Source organism: Onychomys torridus, chromosome 1 (genome assembly GCF_903995425.1).
Source record: "Onychomys torridus chromosome 1, mOncTor1.1, whole genome shotgun sequence".
NCBI classification, from domain to species: Eukaryota; Metazoa; Chordata; class Mammalia; order Rodentia; family Cricetidae; genus Onychomys; species Onychomys torridus.
In genome coordinates, this window is record NC_050443.1 from 46,603,559 (window position 1) to 46,625,840 (window position 22,282).

The 22,282-nt window shown below is 49.5% G+C and overlaps 1 protein-coding gene across 1 annotated transcript in view; it reads right to left on the reverse strand.

Annotated features, from left to right (window-relative positions):
• Nucleotides 1-2,262: 2,262 nt before the first annotated feature.
• Nucleotides 2,263-22,282, reverse strand: part of Lrrk1 (leucine rich repeat kinase 1) — a 135,693-nt gene continuing 115,673 nt past the window's right edge. The window contains exons 26-34 of the mRNA XM_036175835.1: nucleotides 19,777-19,974; nucleotides 17,786-18,063; nucleotides 15,670-15,864; nucleotides 14,650-14,801; nucleotides 12,849-12,966; nucleotides 9,643-9,759; nucleotides 6,196-7,037; nucleotides 5,686-5,787; nucleotides 2,263-3,625 (exon numbers count right to left, since the gene is read on the reverse strand). Coding sequence (XP_036031728.1) covers nucleotides 3,448-3,625; nucleotides 5,686-5,787; nucleotides 6,196-7,037; nucleotides 9,643-9,759; nucleotides 12,849-12,966; nucleotides 14,650-14,801; nucleotides 15,670-15,864; nucleotides 17,786-18,063; nucleotides 19,777-19,974 — 2,180 coding nt within the window. The 3' untranslated portion in view covers nucleotides 2,263-3,447. The remainder of the gene's footprint in view (nucleotides 3,626-5,685; nucleotides 5,788-6,195; nucleotides 7,038-9,642; nucleotides 9,760-12,848; nucleotides 12,967-14,649; nucleotides 14,802-15,669; nucleotides 15,865-17,785; nucleotides 18,064-19,776; nucleotides 19,975-22,282) is intronic.

Sequence of the window (22,282 nt, forward strand, 5' to 3'; positions counted from 1 at the left end):
ATCCAAGCACGGACGAGGGGAGGTGGACACGAAGCCCCACACTTAGCTGAAGAGCATTGGCACTTGATTATTGCCAGGAGCTGAAAAGCCAGTTTTCATCAATGGAATGACTCCTGGTCTATTGGGTGCACGCTATGGCAGGCCCCATGGCCAGGAGTAGCTGGCCAACAAAATTGGACTTGTTGGAGGAGGTTGTTGTTTTCCAGAGAGAGAGAGAGAGAGAGAGAGAGAGAGAGAGAAAGAACATGAAGTTGAAGGGGTAAGGATAGGGGAGGGTCTTGAAGCAGTTGAGAGAGGGAGATAAATATGATTAAAATACATTGTATGAAATTCTCAAAGAATAAATAAAAAAATTAAATAAACAAAACACCAGCTCATTTATTATACCTCAGAGAGCACTTCAGACCAGGCTGGCTAGTGCTACCTCCTTCAGAAAAGCTGTGAGGATCAGTTTTGCAGGTATAGGAACTTTACGACTCTCCTCAGGAGAGAGGGCTGGGCTGCTCTCTGCATGGGGCACCCTGAGAAATCCGTGATGAGCATGCTTCTTCTGCATTTCTGTACATGTTCACATACACCGCAGTATCACATGCCTAAGAGATGCTCCTAGGTCACAGGCATGCTCTCTTGAAACGGCGACAGACCTTCCCCAAACGCCTTCTGCTGCTCTGGCCTCTGGTCTCCTCCCCAGGCAATGTTTTTGTTCCCCACTTCCAGTGGCTGCACTGGACATCTGTAATTGTGTGCTGGGTCTGTGGGGTGGGCGTGGAGGCAGACTGGGCATTGCCTTCTTTACGGTGTTCCAGGCATGCCAGTTGTGACCAGCTCCTTCTCCACAGGGCCTTTGTGCATGTAAGCGCTCTTATGCGGGACCCTGAGATCTTGCATCATGCCCTTTTCTCAGACGGCACTGCCTGATCTGGGTCTACTCCAGCCCCACTCACAGGCTGCTGGTTTCCCGACTTTTCCTCTCTAGCTCTGTATTTTGTTTGTGTGTCCACATCAGCCCTGCCCTCAGACTGTCCCAGCAGCAGAATGTCTTATTTGGGTGCTTGCCACTATGTCCTGGTGATACTGTCTAAGGCTTAGCAAGAGCTTAAGAATCATGTAACAAGAATCCTTAAGAATCCTTGTAACTCGAGGGTGACAAATGCCATTTTTTTTTTTTTTTTTTCAGAGCTGAGGACCGAACCCAGGGCCTTGCGCTTGCTAGGCAAGCGCTCTACCACTGAGCTAAATCCCCAACCCTGACAAAAGCCATTTTATCATGTGGAGGGGCTGTGCTTCTTTATGTCACTGGCCTGTGCCTGCCAATATATATGAATTTTGCATAGAAGGTAAGTGAACTGCTCATCTTTCATTTGTGTTATAAATACATTTTAAAAATGACATTTATTAACTTTGTGTGTGTGTGTGTGTGTGTGTGTGTGTGTGTGTGTGTGTGTGTGTGTGTGTGTGTGTGTGTGTGTGTGTGTGTGTGCCTGTGCAGGAGTGTGTCTAGGTCAGAGGGACAACTCGTTGGAGTTGATTCTCTCTTTCCAGCATGTGGGTCCCGGGGATTGAACGTAGGCTTTTGGTCTTGACAGCATGCTTTCTTACCTGCTAAGCCTCCTCATCAGCCCTGCGGATGTTTCATTGTTCCAGTTATTGTCTGCCTTTGTGGCCCACCTTACTTCTAGGTTTCTAAGCCTTCTGTAGCCAAGTTCATTAGCCCTTTCTTCCATGTTCGCAGGGATTATGTGAAAGCTCTCACACCCCGGACCCCCATGACTGTGAGGCTCAGTTAGGGCTGCATCTGGGCAGGAGAAGATGAGGCATTGAAGGTGGGCTGAGTCTGTGAGGTAGGGGAGCCTGGCTGTCAGCACAGCTTCCCGACAGCAAGTGACACAGGTGTCAGGCGCAGGGCAGACAGGACCAGGTTTGTGTCTGGAGATCTAAGCAGGCAGCTTTGGGACACTGGGAGAGAACCAGTGACCCCCATGGCTCACCTTAGGGATCAGGGTGGGAAGAGGTGATGGGGTAAGCAGCTGGCACAGAGTCTTGATCCTCAAGGATTCAGGGCCTGACTCACAAAAGGAAGTGGGGGACTGGCTGTCCCCAGAGCTGGGACTGACAGAGAAGCCTCTGCCCATGGACAGCTGGCAGCTACCCAGCTGTGGGCAGAGAAGTGTGGCCTGTGTCTACCCTGGGCACAAGAGGAACCTGGGAAAACCAGAGACTTTGTTGCATTCAGGAGACAGAGGCTGCATTTTCATTCCAAGTCTGTTTATTTTTAGATAATGGGAGTCACATCAGCTTGCACACCCCAGCAAATCTGAAGTTTGGTTTTTATAATTTAATTCTATAAAAGGTTCAATCACATATGCCAAGCACAACCTCACATTCAAATTTGGGTTCTAGGTTAAGCAGCCTCCAAGGGTACTGCTTGGCAAAGATGTGTGTGTGTGTGTGTGTGTGTGTGTGTGTGTGTGTGTGTGTGTGTGCACATGTGTGCACAGAATTTATAAAATGTTCCCTGTTGTACCCATACACCCTGCTAACAATTTCACTTTTCATCAACTGCTGTCCATGTGGGCAGTAAATGTTTGGCAAATACATAATTCAGTATAAGTCCCATACGATGGGATTTCACAACCAGGCCTAACCGCTGAGATATTACTTAATTTGTTAAAGTGATAAACAAGATTATGATGTGCAAACAAACAAGGCTTGTGCTCCAGCTGCGTCCAAGTTTATTTTACCAAGCTATAAACACAGGCCTTTTCTCCAGGCCTGCTGATTGGGTTTCTCCTTCCTTTTGTTGGGGGAGAAGAATGTAAGGGGGAGCAGGAGCCCACTCACCAGGCTTTCGGGCTAGGGCTCTTGAAGGAACCCATTCATCCCCACTCTTGGGCAATGCTGCCTGCCCAGGGTCCTTCTGGGGTTTCCCATACAGAGCCCTTGCCAAGCAGGAGATTCGATCTCAGCTTGACCAAGCTGGGCCCCACGCTCGAGGGACTCAGAGCCTTGTGAAACAGGCTGAGAGCCTGGGGTCTTTGGGGAAGGAGGGCCAGGGGTCACAGCCCTCCTCCCACCTTGCCCTGAACTGCTCCTCAACCAAGAGTCTCTAGTGTAATTCCATCTGAGGCCTGGCGATAAAAACGGACAGGCCCATTCATTATGCCAGGAAGGCCTGGAATGGGGTCACTCTCCCCAGCTCTTGGAAGCCCATGGAAGAGACAAGAGAAGGCCTCTCTCAACCAGACCCTGTGGCTTCCCTTGGGCTGGTAACTCTCCCACTAGAACCTGAGAACTCCCAAACCGCCAGTAGCTACTAGCTTCTCAGCCCTTTTGAGAACAGGGTTAGCAAAGAACCCATTTGTCTCCTGTGCCCTTGGAGGGCTGTAGCCGAGGGGTCAGGCAGCGCCTTGGACCTGCTGGCTCCACGCGGAGGCCCTTCCACGGGCATTACCTTCTCTTGCGCGTACAAGCCTCCAGTCGGCCCAGCTCCTCATAGGACTGGTAGAAGATGTCAAACTCCCTGGTGCCCCAGCCCCTCCAGACAGCCAGGCACCACTCTGTGTTTTCGTTTGCAAAGCCGCACACTACCGTGTCCTTTGCCACCACGGCTGCGTCCACCAGGACCCTGCAGAGAGATGGGGTCTGAGAACACCCACAGGATTCTTCACTAGGACAGGGAGGGGTCTCCCTCTTCATGTACATTTTTGAAAGGGGCGGGGTTACTAGGAGGGTGCCATAAATAGCTCAGCCTGGCTCTGGAATGTACTTAAAGGTCCCAGTACATCCTCATGGTCTGATCTGTGGACTGAGGTCTTATAAAGTCCCACAAAAGGCCAAGGGCATCAAGTCACAGTATTATAAGCGTTGGCTGGGAGAGAATAACCCCCAGAAGCCCACCGCCTGCCTGATACATGTCGGCATCATCCATGCTTCTCTTTGGAACTCTGCTATTGCTAATAAACTGTCAACTGAGTATTACTGTTCAAGAATGACCTATGAAGGTCAGGGAGATGGCTCAGTGGGTAAAGGGGTTTGTCTCCCTATGAAGAAAGTTTGATGACCTGATTTCAATCCTTGGAACCCATGTAAAAACTAGAGGGAACTAACTCCCATAAAGTTGTCCTCTGACCTTCACATACACACATGACATGTACCTGTACCCCACAATGAAAAAAAAAAATCAAAGAGAGGCCCCTGAGTGCAGCTACATTGCCATGGTTCCTATTGCAGGCTCCTCTCCTTCTGTCCCCCCACACTTAGGAACTTCAGAGAACAGCTTACCCAGAAAATCTGCCACCTCAAAACTACCCCTGCCTACACTGTTTTGAGGCTGTGGGCCATTTTGCATGGTCTGTGAGTGCACAATATGTTTCCTCTCAGACCACAATGGATGGCCCCCTGCAGCCTGCTTTCCCTGGTGGTGTCTCTGTGGGGCTGGTGGCCCATCTGTGGTCTAGCTATGCCTCCTCCCGCTATGCCCAATGACTGAGTCCCACTGCACACCGAGGCTCCCTTTTACCAATATATCTAGAACCTCTGATCCTTCCTTGCTTTTTCAACTGGCCAGCTCGGGTCTTTCTCCTTCTAGCAAATGTGCCTGACTCTTGATAAGACCCACCTCTCAGAGGGGATGACTAGAAAAAGATGCCAGGCACACTCAGAGTAGGCATGCCAAGGTCAACTGACCTGGGTTCTGAAAACCTATTTGTTCCCAGAAGCCCAACTTGGATGCTGGGGACTAGTTTGGCACAAGGCTTCCTTTTACCAGGGCAGTCAGGGTTCAGGAGCAAAGACTGATCTTGTTTTCCAGAATTGCTCACAGAAAAAATCCACTGCCCCAGGTCTCACTGAGGAATCTCATTGCCAGCAGGGATTGGAAGTGCCACCGTGACCGATGACTTGTCTGCCCTGCTTTGGGTACAATGGGACTAGGGGATGATACTAAAGATGAAGAAAAACCTTTGCCCAACAATGAGTGGCCGCCTATGCTTCCAGCAGATCTACTATGATGTGAAATACTCGAAAGTGCATACATGCTCGAACCCAGGACTTTTCATGGGGAGCATCAGGGTGAGGTATAAACATGGCCAGGAACTCTGGCTTAACACCAGGCTCCCATCCCTCCGTCTTTGAAGACTGTGCCCTGAACTGGCATCCAACCCAGGTGTCCCCACAGCAGGGACTGGTATGTCTCCTAGTGGTACTCACTGCAGATAAGTATTGAGTCACATTCTCAGGCTTAGAGAGGACAGTAGCAGAGTGTGACCATGTCACCTGGCCCTATCTGGTGCTTTATGAGCTGGTGGGTCCCCTGAAAGGGTTCTCCTGTTTGGCAGGAGGGATAGTGAGTCATTTGGAGGAACTATCACTTCAAACACAGCTGAATCTGGCCCTGGAGATGCACCTTTGGCAAGGTACTTGATCCACAGGTACCCCAACACCCCAAAAATAGATATTCTTGGGCAGGTGGCTGAAGCTCCATTCGGCTGTCATGCTGAGCCCCAGGAGCTGCCTGAAGGACCCTGCCTTGCTTCTGTTTTGCGTTATGGCCACACTGGTGAATCCACACGCTTATTTATGAGAACACAGGGACAGCGGGGCTAATGTGCTATCTAGTGGACATGTTCGCTCTGAGGTTCCCCGCACCCTCCCCCGGGCCCTACAGAATGGTTCTCAGAGTCTTACCCATGCGATGTCAGCTCTCGGGCTTTTAATACAGCGATGACTCTGCCCCGCTGGGCACCCGAGTTCTTCTCCAGGCCGATAACAATGATATCCCCGCCATGCCTAAGAAAACAAAGCCAAGAAGAGGCAGAGTTTATTCGGGAAGCTGTACTCGCCCGTGGGTATGGGACCAGTGTGTAGGACCAAACGTAGCCTGAGGCTTTTGTGGATGGAGTAAGTGGGAGGGAGGCAGTGTGACACAGGGAAAGACCTTCTATAGGAAACCTGAGCATGGTTCTTGTTCAGTGGCACCTCCAATTTTCTGATGGACAGATGAGCTTCTGTGTGGACATTCTTAGATTTTTCTGAGAAATCACTCCCAATTCTAAAACCAAATGGCAACACCTTCTTGGGAGAACTGCCCAGATGGATTTGGGAATCTTTTAAGAATCCATGGGTTCCACTCACCCCAGCCCCAAAGCAAGCGCATTGGAGAGCTCAAGAATGGCACTCCCACATCAAAAAACTTACCTAGGGACCCAAATGAGGTCCTTGACAGCAAGAACCTTCACAGCCTGCAGGTGTTGGCTGAACGTCTCCCCATCCATGGGGGTCAGGTCAGGCTCAACTCTGTCAGAGGTGACACTGGGCCTGTCGGGGTCTTCATAATCCGTGGAGAAAGGCACACTGGAATAGCTGGTCAGGGAGCTGGGCAGACTGGAAGGGGATCTGGGATCTTGGTGGGGTGGGGATGAGGAGTAGGAAGACATGGAGCAGTAGTCAGTGAGTGACTCCTGGTGGTTCAGGATCTGCACGCCCAGCTCTTCACTGTACATGATGCTCACATCTGCAATGCACTCTTCCTCAGGCTCCTTTGAGGTGATTATGTGACTGCCTGGGGCTTCTGGGACTGAGGGCTGCACAGGAAACGTGTCCCTGAGAGGACTGGGGTCCCCACAGAAGTACCGGGCACACAACTGGTAGGTAGCTGAATGGTACATCACTAAGGAATTGGCCTTGTCATCCAGGCACCAGACTACCTCCTCCCCTCTGTAGTCTGAACTGCACACGAGTGACGTGACCACTGAAGGGGCAGTGTAGGGCTCCAGCCGCCTGCTGATGTCCAGGACTGTGCAGTCAATGATGAGGAGGCCAGGCCCATTGCTGTACCAGACCTCGGACCCACTGTTGACCACCTCCATGGCTTTCACTGGGTAGGGGTTCTGCCGTGAGTCTTCGTCAGGGATGCGGAACTTGGACCTGTTGGCTGTGTGTGAGCACAAGTAGGAGCAGCTTTCTTTTGGGGTCCCCCGTACCACAGGAAACACAGCCACAAGTCCATCAGCCAGGCCGGCCAGCACCAAAAAGGAGTTCTGTGGGGAGGGAATAGGGACACATGATGCTCTTTCACGTCACATGCTCTGGGAGAGAAACCACAGGCAGCGGACTCATCTCCATCTGTACCTCAAGTGGGCCCATGGTTCCCCAATGCCCCAGAGGAGTAAGGCCTTTGTAATCCTGATTCACTCAGGAGTCTCAGACCTCTGTCCAGAAAAGATATGGCCTTGGCCCGGCAGAGCCATGTCCATCCTTGGTGCTACAGGCAAGGGATGTACCAGGGAGGAGCTGTGTCCATAGTGCTGAGGGCATCTGGCAAGGGTGACACCAACCTGGACTGGTCCCTTGCTGCGTGAGCCCTCACTGAAAGGCAGGGCAGGATGTCTTCCCTATTGTAAACAGCTTATCAATACAACAGCTGTTGTGGGCATGCCCACACTAGGTGGAGTGTTCATTGCCCACACCAGGTAGAGTGCTCCAGAAAAGCAGGGGCCAGATCTCTGTGCTCACCACTGCCACCTTGGCACTGGACTGGCCTAGGAAGGGTTAAGTCTCATTCATCTCTCTGGCCCTGGACTCCACTGTTCCCATCAAGTAGACAACATGTTTCTAGAAGAAACAGCTTCTAACTTAACTCTCCTACAAGCATGTCTTGGCCCCAGGTGCCCCCACACATCCTGAAAAGCCTGGGCTGACATTAGTAAGGATCTTTGACTTACCATGAAGCATGAAGCATGATGTAGGCTACACCTACAGAGGTGTAGCCACCCACCAGAGGTCACCACACAGAGGTCGAAATTGCAGGTACAAAGCCAAATGCAGGCCCAGGGCACAGTGGGCCAGGTGGAGCACCACAGAACCAAGTCAGAGTTCAGGACAGAACAGGATCCCAGCCTTGTTCCAACCAGGAGGAATGGCAGAGAGCCACTACACTGGGAGTCAGTGTGTGTGTGTGTGTGTGTGTGTGTGTGTGTGTGTGTGTGTCAGGGTGTGTGTGTGTGTGTATGTGTCAGAGTGTGTTTGTGTGTATGTGTCAGGGTGTGTGTATGTGTATATGTGTCAGGGTGTGTGTGTGTGTGTGTGTGTGTGTATGTGTCAGAGTGTGCAGAGTGTGTGTGTGTATGTGTCAGGGTGTGTGTGTGTGTGTGTGTGTGTGTGTGTGTGTGTGTGTGTGTGTAGAGGGGTGGCCCGGCTGTTCAGAATAGTGGAGTGAGTGACCTCTCACTCAATATCCACAGTAGTGAGCCCTAAGAAAGATTCTCAAAATCCATCTTCAGGATTTAGGTCGATACAGCAGCCAGAGCAAACAGGTTGTAAGTCTTTCTGGATCCTGGCTCTGCTGGCCAGCGTGAGGAACACCACGTCCAGAGGGATGTGAGCGTACGTGTGCAAGAACACACGGATCTGCCCTGTGTGGCCTCTGCAGGACGACCTCCATGGGGGCAGGCACCCAGTACAGGAGGCTCACACAGAGCCTGCTTTATTCTCCCTGCTCAGGCAGGAGGTGCGCCCTGGCTGGGGCTCTCTGGCCATCAGGGTCCTTCAATAATGCTTTGTGTCCGGTTCTCCCAGGCTATGGTGCAGGGAGATCCCAGCTGCCCAGGCCTGCCCTGGGGCAATAGCCATAAATGACTCTAAGGCTCATTTCATACCTACCTTGCATCGCCCCTTTTTTCCTTTATAAAGAAATGGAACAACAGCTGCAGGAAAAGAAGAGCCCACAGATTTGGGAACTATCAGGAAGTCACAGTAACTTAGCTGCCAAGTGCCCAGCCTTGGGTCCGTAGGGCCAGAGACCTATTTCATTACCCTTGTCACCCCCATTGCATATAGGAATGGGGATCACATAAGGAAAGTCAGTGCATCTTAAAAAGTGGTGCAAGGAAGTGCTCCTTATGCACTGGGGGTGAGTACCCCTTGCATCCACAGGCCCTTCATAGCCTTTCCAGGGAGGGCAGCAGAACCCAGGAGGGCAGGCAATGCCCCACAATTTGTTGGAGGAGGAGTCATGGCTCTGGATCCTGACAATTCAACAGGAGGGCTGCTCCTGGACAAGGCAGAGAAGGTGAGGCCTCTGCATCTGATGCGTGGAGGAGAAGGCCCAGTGCCAGTGCAGTGATGGCCTGGCCAGCCCTGATGAGGCTAGATTCAATGCCAAGATGTGGTAGAGCTGGCTTAGCCTAGGGATGGGGAGTACACTGAATGGATGGGTTAGGAGAGTGAGGAAGTGGGTCTTCTGGGCAGTGCTAGGCAGTGCTGGGCAATGCTGGGTCTCTGAGAGAAGGCAGACACAGACAGAAGGGAACCAGCTGCCCCAGTAATGAGGAAAGTCAGTGCCAAGGCAGGCTGGGGAGAGGCTCCTGATCCCCCTATCTGGAGAAGCATCCATCTGTAATAGCTGTTTCATCATTTACCCCACTACGAACCTCATCTGAGTCAGGGGCTCTGGCATTTGCTCATGGACAGTAGGTACTCCATGTTAATGATGGTCACCTGTGTCTCTAAAGCTAACTGTGACCTGGGCAAGATGGTCCAGGAAGGTGTAACTCTGCTGTCCGCAGCTCAATCCATTGTCTCCAGCAAGGCGAGCCCCCCCCCCCACTGAGTGACTGACCTGAACAGCCCTCTCTCCCACCTTACCTTTTTAATAACAGGCACTGCCAAGAAGCAAGTGACAACAGCCGGGGTGTCCAGGGCCTGCTGGGGCATGCTTAATGGGCACATGCCTTTAAGACTGTAGATACAGATTTTCTGGTCCTACAAAAGGAGACAAGCCCACTGTGAGAGCCAGAGAAGGAAATGACTGGCATGTTCTAGTAGGATGCTTTCAGCCCGGGGAACCCCTTTGTGCCTTAAAAAGGCAGTATTTTGTTTGGCTATTCATTTCTGTTATTTGTTTGTTTGTTTGAGACAGGGTTTCTTCATGTAGCCCTGGCTGTCCAGGAACTCACTCTGTAGACCAGTCTGACCTTGAACTTAGAGAGATCTGCCTGCCTCTGACTCCTGAGTGTTGGGATTAAAGGTGTGCACCACCACTGCCCAGAAATTTCTGCTTTTTGTAGAAACTCTAGGACATACAGAACAGTCGGGAAGAAAATTAACTCACTGATAGTCCTTAAGAATAGAGGACATGACATCTCAAAAGCTTGCTTGCTGCAAGCCACAAGAATATACTATAAAAATTCAGCTGCATATAATAAAGCTATACCTAGAAAGGTCAAGGAATCTTTCTAGAGACAAGCCATTTATCAGGGAATATTTGATGTCATTCAGCTTTTAATATTCATCTGCTTCTTGCTATGAATTTCTTGTGCTCATAATTTCCCCAAGAACAATGTGTATGGACATACATGCTCAAAGTACTTGGATAGGGTCACGTAGACAAGGCTTTCTGCTTTCAGGCTCCCTGCTCCCTTTTTAGTATTTGTATTGAGTATCTGTCTTTTGCAAATATCTCCTTTAGCTATATCCAAAGATAGGGCCAGCTCCAGACAAAAGCATCCAAGGACAAGCAAGGAACAGAATAGCTGGCCAGACCACCTGCTAGGTGCCTGAAGCCCCTGAACTAAGGTAAAACATCCTTTCAGAGACAGCCTGGCTCCTAGGTGTATAGCTTTGCTTCTTGTGCAAATCAAGTTTGGATCTCCCCCTCCTCTTACAGCCCTAGAGCACCTTCTGTTTTTTTTTTAACCATATCTATTAGAATTACATATAAAAACACATTGATAAATACAAGAAAAATACTTTAAGTATACCTATAATCAATATTCAAAACTTTAAACATTATAATTTATGTGGCAGAAACATCATATATAGTCTATAAGGTAATAGGAATATTAGAGTCAGTCTATGATAAACATACATTTTTTACAATTGATAATGGATTCTTAACATCCCATCTATGCTAATTTTAGTTTTCATACAACTAAAAGTGAAATGCTAAAGTATTTGCCTAAATCTTAAATGTTTTGGTCACATGCTGTTTATTTCCCAAGGAGACCCAAGTGTATCAGAATTCCTATCAACCAAAGTAAAATTCCCATCAAAGATATTTTGTATCTACATATATCAACACACAACAGCTTTCTATCCTTCTTGCTATTTGTTTCAATTTGTATGTGTGACAGTCTTTCAACAATACATTTCAAACCTTGAAGTGAATACTAGAGGTAAGTAGGCCCATGGTAGAAGCTACTTTAGATGCTATGGAATACAAGGAGGGTACCAGACATTGGGCCTCCATAGTTAGAGCACCTTCTTAGAACAAAAGGTTTTTTTGCATAATCAGGGGCAGTAAAGACTGGAGCAGAATTCCTGGTCCAGGCAGAGTTGCATTGCCAGAGGAGAGATGAACAAGGCAGAGTTTTCTGTAGACGGTAGGGCAAATGTGACAAGGCTGGAGGAGAGAGGAGCAAGGAAAAGGTTTTGCAGATTGTAGGGGGACTTGAATGAGGTCAGGAGAGGAAGGAAACATGGGAGATGGAGGAATGGAAGATGAGATCGACAGCGGAAGCATTTAGTTGGGGCTATGAGAGGACAAAAAAAGTAGGTAATTACCGAGTATGAGGACAGAACTGGGAAAATTCTGATATCTTGAGTGTGAGGACAGAGCTAAAGCTATAGAGATAAATTTTGTCTTTTGCTTATAGAAAAATAAAGTAAACAGAGGAAAGAACATGGTGTATATAGATTCCTTTCCCTCAGATAACCCACACTGGGCGTAGCATCTTCCCCAGGACTCTGGGAAGGATTTTCTCAGGGCAGGCCCCTGGGAAAATTCCAATTCTTGCTGTGGGTGTGCATGAGCTTGTCACTATCAAAGTGGGGTCACAAGACAGTGACACTGTGCCATAGGTAGAGCCCTTCACTCCCTTTACAGTCAATATGGGATCAACTCCCCTGTCTATTACCTTTTTTTTAATTTAAAAGTTTTTTTTTTTCATTTTACACACCAACCATAGCTACCCCTCCCTTCCTGCCTCCCGCTCTCCCCCACCCTATCCATTCCTCAGAGAGGGTAAGTCCTCCCATGGGGAGTCAACTAAATCTGGCATATCAAGCTGAGGCAGGACCAAGCCCCTCCCCACCTGAATGGAAGCTGAGCAAAGTATCCCTCCATAGGGAATGGGCTCTAAAAAGCCAGTTCATGCACTAGGGATAAATCCTGGTCCCACTGCCAAGGGCCCCACAAACTGCCCAAGCCACACAACTGTTACCTACATTCAGAGGACCTACTTTGGTCCTGTGCAGGTTCCTTTTAACATATTTAGTGAATTTGTTGTTGCTACTAACAATTACATTGGGATAGGCATTCTTAGAGATCTCGCTTTGTGTATTCTCTTAGAACAAATTCTTTATTCTTGAGGTCTCAGTAGAATGGAGATCTTGTCCATATTTAGCCATACTTCTAAATAGTCATGTAGATGGACTGCAATGACCATAGCCCCAGAGCATGTGGTTTGGGGCAGTCTTTGGATTTCTCATAAGACAGCTACTTAGGTCTTCCAATGGATATGGGGCCAAAAGGTCTAGAGATGAACTGTGCTCTGCGGCACTCACAGTGTTATAAGGAAACACGGCACACCACCAACACACCTAGTTTCTCCTGTTGAGAGTCTCCAACCTGTCCTCACCACCCAGCTGGTGATGAGCAGGAGCCAGTAGCAGTTCTGGTGACCTACCTCACAGGACTGATGGCATTGTTCTAGGGATTGCTCAGGGGCAAGCTGGGGTTACCTGATAGTCAACGTGACCTGGAAACCTTGTATTTTTACAAATCTGGTCCTCCTGAGAGCTGCTCCCCTCCAAAGCCCACCCTGCCAGGGGCCCTGCAGGCTGGCAGTTACCTCGGTGGCTATCCATACTGAGCTCTGGACTTTGAGCTGGCAGCTCAGCTTCATCCCGGCACAGGCCATCCTCTGCACTTCCAGAAGGCCCTTCTCCGTGTTGACCACTGTATAATTCCTGTGGTTGGCAACAACTGATGGTCAGTTCCAGATAGCCAGCAGCCACTTCCTTCCCCAGGCTGCTGCAATGGCCTTAGAAGAGGAGTAATCATATAGGCATAAAGGGTCTGTCACAGGCTCATATTTTAAAGATTTGGTTCCCAGGTATAGACACTCCTGCTTGTGTCTGAGACAGAGGGCAAAGCAAGCATCCTTAGGTAGATGCAGGAGGGTCTGTCCCAGCATCCACAGACTAGGTTGGCTCTAGAGTCCCGATACTATGCTCCCAGAAGCTTCTATCAGCTTTCTTGCTTCTCCTGTGTCAAATGCTCCAGGCCCAGGCCTGGAATCAGCCATAGGATGAATGCTGCTTCCCTTGGTACTTAGAGATCATCTCCTGATCCCAGGGTACTCATGACATTTCTTGGTGTTTTGGTTTTCAGTTCTCTGCAGTGGACAGAACTGGAAATGGTTTATTTTCCCCTCTGTCCATGCCTCCCTGCTGCGAGCCTAAGAGCCTAAGATCCACGAAAACTTCAACCAGACTGACCTCAGGGGAACGGCAGAGTCCACCCCACCGATCCCACCGAAACTTAAGTCTCACATTGTCTAAGCCTCCCCAGTCTGCAACACCTGCAAGTGCTTTCTCCTGGGACCATGTGAAGCTCTCACGTTGGGAGCAGCAGGGGTAATGTGCACTGGCCAACCCTGCAGGTCGTCATAGGAGACCCTGATCCTGTGGAGATTCCAGCCCTTGCCAAGATCCTTCCCGTGCACTTGCCTCTGGGTCTCAGGAATTCTTTCCCAGTGGGACTTCCCTCCCCTCCACCTCAGACACCTTGCTCTCTGCTGCTGACTGCTCTCTGGGCTACACAACATTGACCGTCAACTACCTCCCTACCCTTTCTTGGCTTTTCTGCTCACTCTACCTTGGGTCATATCTAGCTGGGTACTTTCTTGCTTCCTAGGGCCATTTCTGTGTTCTCCCCATTCTATGGTCTTAGGCCCCATGGGATTTCTCTCTAAATGATCCCTTGAAAGGTCCTCAAGTCCTGTTCCCTCTCTCCTTCCTGGTGAAACATTCAGGTTTGTAAGCCACCTTCTGCAGTCTAGGAGCTGGGGTGAGTAGAACTTGGGAGCGCCAGCCGCCTAGCCAGGCTGGTGTATTTCACCACAGCTTGTAAAGTACTGCTCTGCAGGTGTCCTGCCTTCACAGACCATGGTGGCCGCTGTGGGCTCTCTCTTTTCTTCTGGGATATTTCACTCTCCCATTCTCACTTCCTTTCCTGCCCCTTCACTATGAAAATGAGTTTGCAGCTGGCCTGCCTGTGGCCACTTATTACAGGGTAAGCCTTCAGCTCTGGCCCCTTGCTGCTCTCACGCCACACCATTGGCTGTTACACTCGTCCGTCTTCAGCATCATCTGATGTCCTTCACGCTCAGAGTGTGAACAACTTCATCTTGAAGCAGCTCTCTCCCTGGAGTTGGGTTCCTGACACACCCACGCTTGCCCTTTCTTTACTTCCCTTAGCTTCAAAACCATGCCTGTGTCAATCTGTTTCCTCCCTTCTTCTCTAGACAGTGCTCTAACCAGGCTTGGGCTCTGCTGTCTGCTACATAATGTGAACCAGTGACATGGTTCCTTTTCTGTTCCCAGTGTCACCCAAGACATAAGCACGTTAGGACAGACTGGAGACATTACCTGGACTCCTCCTTCCCATCCCAGAACACCACAGTGTACTCCTGGCCCGGAGATGAAAAGAAGGCTGACTGCTTCCCACAGGGCAGCATGTACATGAAGGTGGCGAAGGTTGGGTCCTTCATCTGGCTCACGACAGACAGGGCCAGTGGGCGCTGTGGGAGAGAGATCCCCAGTGAGCACAGCTTGCAATTTCCTTGGGCACCAGCCAGGGGAGTATGAGAATCTTCCCACTACGGTTAACCTGACTGAAAAGTCTTCAGAACAACCTTCCACTCCAAAAAACAAAGGCCCTTCATAATCTCTGGGTTATCATGGCCACAGTAATAGGCTCAGTTGGTCTGTTGTCAAAGGCTCATTGTGTCCCACCTTAATCCCAGGACATAAACTTTTGTAAGATATCTGTCTCAGAGTGTATTCACAGTGTGTTGCATTAACTATCTGATTTGATGGACAAGGGCTAATCTTGATAGTAGGGGCCTCTTCTGACAAACAAGGAGCTGCCTTTAATAACGTAACAGGGTCTCTGCTTCTCACAAGCAAAACTTCCAAAGAGATGCATGCCTTCCCCTGCTCTTCTGTGGAGGCTACATTCCCATAGTGGGTTTGATATACAAACTGAGTGGTACTAAAAAATCTCCAGATTTCAGTGTTGAGAGTTTGGATCTTTGGATTGGAGATGTCCAGCTAACGTGTAAATATTCTAAAAATCTGAAAAACTCCAAAACTTGAAATACTTCTGGTCCCAAGTACATGAAAAACTCCAAAACTTGAAATACTTCTTGTCCCAAGCACACAAGTTTGGGAGAAAGACAGACCAACAGACAGACATGCAGGTGCATGCAGGTGCACACACACCAAGCCTGGGAGATGCATGATGGGAACTAAAGCTTCGTCTAGAAGAGACAAACAGACACAATTGTCCCTAGGTAGGGTGGGTGAGCAGGCATGCATGTGCTTTGGAGACCCACAGCCCCCACTACCAGGGGAAGAGGGGCCCTAGCTCCACTCTCGTCCACATACCTTCTCCGGCTTGGTGTCCCAGCACTCCATCATAAGCGCTTGGAGTCGATGGAACTGCACTTCCTCTGGCTGCCCCAGGACTGGGCGGATGCCCTTGGACAGCTTCTTGGCAATCTGAAGTTGGTGGTGGCCCAGTGCAGGACGCTGTCCTGACAGCAACTCGTACAGAACCATTCCATAGGAGAACATATCTACCTGGGCAGAAAGGCAAGTCAAGTTAGGTCTCCTGCCTGGGCCCAGCACATGCAGAAAGCTGGCCCTGAGGAGGAAGGAACAGGAATTAGATAAGGAAAACATAGGCTTTCCCCAAAAGGAGATCCTCATCAGCCCATCCATCAGTTCATCTGTCTACCCTGATCTGTCCAAACATCCAGTCAGCCATCCTACCTGTCCTTCCATCCATCTACCTATCCATTTATCCTTCCTTCCTCCTGTATTATTTACATATTCTCATATTTAATATTCTCATATTATTTACATAGACATACACACAGAAATTGCTAACAACCAGGTACCAATTAAGGGCTCCAGAACTAAGGCACCAGAGGGCTGAATCTGAAACTCATAAAAAGGGGAGTGTCTCCTAGATTGCAACTCCTTTGTTTTCTCATTTTAATTGTCATCAAAAGACCCAGCAAGGAAAGAGTTACATAGACCCCCTGCATAATTTGGGGGGAATGTCTTTCACAAGAGAATGTCTGAGATAGAGTTGGCAGTTTTTATGTGACTGTTCTTATCACAGCCTCTTGGATGAAGACCTTGTCTGGCTCTGAAGCTACTGAGAAGCTTCTCATTTCTATTGGTTTGGTTTTGCCCTTTTCCAACTTGGGCAACAGCCACAGGAGCTGAGTTAGTCCACGCCAGCTTGGGTCATTCTCAAGGTCCATGGCCCGTCTGAAAATAAGGCACTAATAAGAAATCAGAGAGCGTGTAAGATGATGACTCAACCCATAAAGGTACTTGCTGCTAAGCCCGATGAGCTGAGTTCGATCCCCAGAACCCATATTGTGGAAGGCGAGTGCTAACTCTTGCCAACTGTCTATACACTGATTTCTATACACAGGTCCCCGCTAGATAAATACATAAGTAAATAAGTATAATAAAAATAGGTCAGCGTCAAGGGGGAGGTGAATGGACAGGCTGGCAGGACACACATTTACAGAGCAGCTCTCTGGACTCAGCCCCTGTCCACGCCACAGCTGGCTGCACAGCTGTCTGGGAAGCCACACTCATTTTCCCAGCTCCCGCTCTCTCCTGACTTGGCCCTTAACCAGCACCTGTGTACCAGAAACTTCTACCACCTTTACCTTGTGCTTCTCAAGAGCACCCTGCAAGGCTGGTTCCCATTCTGTGCATTGAATGAGATAGTCGGAATCTAAATGCAGATCCACTTCTGTCCCGGACTCCTTGTCCACAGTGTATAGTTTGTGTGATGTTCGTGAACCTAAGTTACGGAAGTGTGAAGCTATGGCTGGGGAGATGGCTCCGTAGGTAAGGTGCTTTCTGTGAAAGCATGAAGATCTGGGTTTGGATCCCCAACACCTACATAAAAGCTGGGTGTAGCAGTGTGTGTCTGGAATCCTAACACTGGGGGTGGAGCCAGGAGGCTCCCAGGAGCTCATTGGCCAACAAGTCTAGTCAGTCAGGGAGCTAGGGGCAGGTTCAGTCAGAGAGCCTATTTTAAAACCTAAGGCAGAGGGTGACAGGAAGACACTAACGTTGATGGATGGGCAAGCACACCTGTAGACACCTGCGCGCGCGCACACACATACACACACACACACACACACACACACACACAAACTAAAGCAACAACAACAACAACAAAAACCCCCAAAACAAAAACCATCTAAAGCTAAGGACAGGTCAGCCTTTTAACAAGCAGGCAGACCACAGGCCCCAACACCTTCTGGTCAGAGCCAAAATCTCCCTCACTGAACATAGAGAGAGAGAGAGAGAGAGAGAGAGAGAGAGAGAGAGAGAGAGAGAGAGAGAGAGAGAAACTGGAGGGGTGAGCCTGGCACCCCATGACTGCCTGTCTGGCTTCTCATGGGACCTGGGCTCCTGCTCTGCACAGCTGGTTTGGGGGATGATAGATAGCAGGGTAGGCAGATACCTTCTCATCATACACAATGCGAGGCCTGATCTCCGGAGCCTGGTAGCCGGGGGTGCCCTCCACTCCCAGGGCACCCTCGTGAAAGGATTGCCGTGAGATGCCGTAGTCTGAAAGCTTGATGTTGACATGCTCCTTGACGCTCAGGGACCACACCAGAATGTTGTCTGACTTGAGGTCACAAAAGATGATGTTCTTCTTGTGCAGGTAGGCCAAGCCCGAGGCAATCTGGTAGGCTATTTTTTGGGTGAGCATATGTCCAAGGGGCATAAAGGAAGAATCTTGCAAAGAAAACAGTACCTATGTTCAAATTTACCAAACTTAAGATCCAATCAAAGTAGCAGTCTAGAATCTGTCTTTCATTTTCTCCTTGTCTCCTCTACTTTTTGAATGGGGTTAAAGGGTTGGCTTGTATGGAGCTATTGGGAAGTTATGAGACCTCCAAGAGGTGGAACCTTGTGCTGGCTAGTTTTATGTCAACTTGATCCAAGATAGAGTCAGTTTGGAAGAGAGAATCTCACTTGAGAAAGTGGCCCCCACCAGATTGGCCTGTGGGTAAGCCTGTTGTGCATTTTCTAGATGGATGACTGATGTGTGTGTGTGTGTGTGTGTGTGTGTGTGTGTGTGTGTGTGTGTGATAATGTGAGCCCCCTAGACAGTTTCACCTGGGCAGGCAGTCCTGGGTTATATAGGAGAGCAGCAGGCTGAGCAAGCCCATAAGCAGTGTTCCTCCACGGCCTTTGCATCAGTTCCTGCCACGAGGTTCCTGCCTTGACTTCCCTAAGATGAGGGATGACAGCTGTAAGCTGAAATCAACCCTTTCCTTCTGATGTTGCTTTTGGTCAACAGGTGTTTCATCACAGCAATAGAAACCCTGACAAAGACAGGCCACACGGGTGGAAGTGAGGTCACTGGGGACATGCCCTTGAAGGAGCCATTGGGACTCTAACCTTTCTCTCTCTTTCTCTTTTCTTAACCTCCCAGATGGCATGATATAAGCAGCCTTTTCTTTAAGCTGACCCCATCATAATGCACCACATAACCACAGGCCCAAAGGACAGGCCTGCCGACCATGGACTGAAGTCTCTAAGACCATGAGCTAAACAAACCTTTTTTTCTCTTAAGCTATTTATCTCAGGCATTTTGTCACAGTCACAGAAAACTGACTAACACATCCCCTAATATTCTAAAGTCCCTGGATACATTCTCACTCTTCTTCCTGCTAGATGCCAGAAGGGACAGATAATGACCGTACGTGAGCTGGCATGCATTTAGGATAGAAAGTCTCATTCCTAGTGATCCTTTCATGACAGACCACACGTGAAGTGGCAGGTATTTTCATTAAAGGGCTCAAGTACTCTGGAACTCATCTCAGGCCAACCTTGTCCTTAGTCTAGGGTAAACTAAAGGCACAGAAACTTCCTAACTCTTTTCTGTTTTCACTGAGGTTGACCAGTGCCTGGTTTCACAGAAGTTTTTTCCTTAATGAAGGCAGCCACCTCCCCATCTCTGGCAGCAGTTTGGGGGAGTTATCCACTCCTTTGGGAGAATTCTTTTGAAGTTTCTCTGAGGAATAAGATACAGCAGAAGAGATCCCAGGCTCTGTCTTAACTGGTGTCCAGTGTGTACATGTGGCTACAGGCGGGACTTGGTGATGCAGCTGGGGCTCGGGGTGCCAGCTGTTATCAATGCGTCAATGGTGCTACCTCATCTATGGCTCTGTGTCTTCCCAGCTGAAGAAGTTTTCCTCTTATAGGACTTGAAATTTGTCTCTGTCTGACTCTAGAGTGTGAGCTCCTGGTCTCCCCCAACACGCTGGGCATACCCTGGCTCACTGAAGCCACTCACTGCTCTGCTTTGACAATCAAGTTAGATATAGGAGGAAACTACCAGACCAAGGCTTTCCGGAAGCCTGTCCTGCACTAGGGCTCTGCTGGCCTCCCAGGAGAAGGCTGCAGGCATGGCCCTGTGGAATGTTCTCAGAGTGGCGGTACCTTGGACATTCTCAGACAGCACAGTGTTGAGGCTGCTCAGTGGGGCAAGCTCCAGGGCGAAGCAGAGTGGGTGGATGCTGATGCCGATGAGCGACACGATGCAGGGGTGCTGCAAGGCATGCAACATGCTGGCCTCCTGCCGGAAGTCTGAGAAGTTTTTCATGGCATCCATGGCTCTCAGGTGCCTCAGCATGGTGTCTGCAGGACAAAGCAAGGCCATCAGCTATCTAGGGAGAATGTCAGCTGCAGGGCATGGGCCTCCCTGTGGGACCAAGGCAAGGTGGACCCAGGTTGAGGCTAGGTAGGTTAAGGGTCACATGGCACAGGGGGCCTACTACACTTACAGGGGCTTGGGTAAGGTCAGACAGCATTCCATCTTAAAGTACACATTGTACGAGGGATTATAATACCAATGGCCAGGATCTGGCCCTAAGGGTGGGGCTGAGACTAAGGCAGGATAGAAAGTCAGGGAAAAGTGACTGGATGACAGAGGGCATATCCTCACTCTGGGTCTGGCTACCTCCCCTCCGACTGGGAACCAAAAACTTCAGCACACTTGACGGAACCACCCAGAGTGACTCCAGGGACACTTTATTATTTTCTGTCCCTAAACAGCACTTTTAAAAGGAGTGTTCAAATCAACAAAAGAATTATGCTTGCCTGAGGACAGAACGGAGGAGACCTTTGAGTCTACCTACCTCGGTATCCTCTCTCAACACTAATCCTCAGCAAGTACCCAGTAAAAGCACCCAGTGACACCAACCCTCAACAAGTACCCAGTGAAAGCACCCAGTGACACCAACCCCCAACAAGTACCCAGTGAAAGCACCCAGTGACACCAACCCTCAACAGGTACTTAGTGAAAGCACCCAGTGACACCAACCCTCAACAGGTACTTAGTGAAAGCACCCAGTGACACCAACCCTCAACAGGTACTTAGTGAAAGCACCCAGTGACACCAACCCTCAACAGGTACTTAGTGAAAGCACCCAGTGACACCAACCCTCAACAGGTACTTAGTGAAAGCACCCAGTGACACCAACCCTCAAAAGGTACTTAGGGAAAGCACCCGGTGATTTCCTTGGCAAGAAGGAAGAGGCTTGAAGATGGGAGAAGTAGGTGAACTGGACCATATTTTTGTACTTAATAATTAAACGTGGCTTAATTTTTGAGCCTGGTTGTGAATTTCAGATACAAAATCACACACACACACACACACACACACACACACACACACACACACACACACTGGCAGTTAAGGGCTGACTCTTTTGAGTAGTCTCAGGGTCCTCTCTGTCCATCCATCCGTGTGTGTGTGTGTGTGTGTGTGTGTGTGTGTCCCATGGTTGTCTCTGTCTGCATGCTGTGTTGTTGCGCCCCCCTCCCCCACATCTTTAGTGTGTGCCATCTCTGTCTCTGGAAAGACTGTAACTTTGCTTGACCCTTTTCTGTATCGTATTCAAGGACCCCAAAGGGGGGTCCTCAGGCTGTTGCTGGACTGCTGTGTCTTCCTGCTGCAAATGACAATAGCAAGCTTCTTCCTTTCTCAAGAGCTAATGTGCCTTGCCATTTGTGACAGTTACTGGGCACTCACTGAGGCCTATCTGGCTCACTCAAGGGAGGACTGCCACAGGGCTCTACCCGTGGCTCAGAGAGTACCCTTACAGCTCTCAGCCCCACAGCTGTCGTTCCCTTGGAGGTACCAGTGACCTCATTCTCTTTGCATCCCTTATCTTGTTCAAAGCCTGGCCCAGGAACCATCTGGAATATAATTAGTCCCCTCCCATTCTACCCTAAGGGTCACTGCAGGTCACCTTATTCCTTACCAAGTAGCTAGGGCCACCAAAGGTGGGAGCCACCCTGGTTGTCATCAACTGGTGAGACATTTGTCCATGGCTACTGGCCGGTGGCATTCACATTAGAGGAGAAAGGTCTAGAGCAGGGATGAGTGGAATTCAGCCATGCTGTAAGTCCCTCCACAACCCTTGACATTCATGAATCTCTTATATGATGGCCTGCAGGAGACCCCAGAGGCTCAGGACAGCACCCCTGCTGGTGGCCAGTCCACAGAGGATCATCTGTCTCTGAGGCCACTAGGTGGGGTATAGCCAAGTCCTGACCGTTTTATTTCCTGTTTGCATTCTTTCCCCACAGATTTTAAAGTTGGGGACTATTGGGGTGAAATGAAAAAGCCTTGGTGGTCCCCTCCCTGATTGTGCAAGACTGTGAGTGGGCTGGCCATTTGCCTCCTAAGGGAAAGGGTCCATTCTCACACTGGCTCTCTGACCCATTGAGAACTTATTTTATTACAGGGTGGATAAGATCTTAATCTCTACCCCAGTTAGTGAGTGTGCCATCTTCCCTCTGACCAGCAATGTCTTCTCTGCTATGTGCTGACTTCCTGAGCCCACAGGCTTCTTCTGCTTCCTAGGCAGGCCTGCATGAAGCCCTGGAAGAAACCGGCCATGAGCCCTGTAGATTTATTCATGACGTTTGTGAGGTTGGC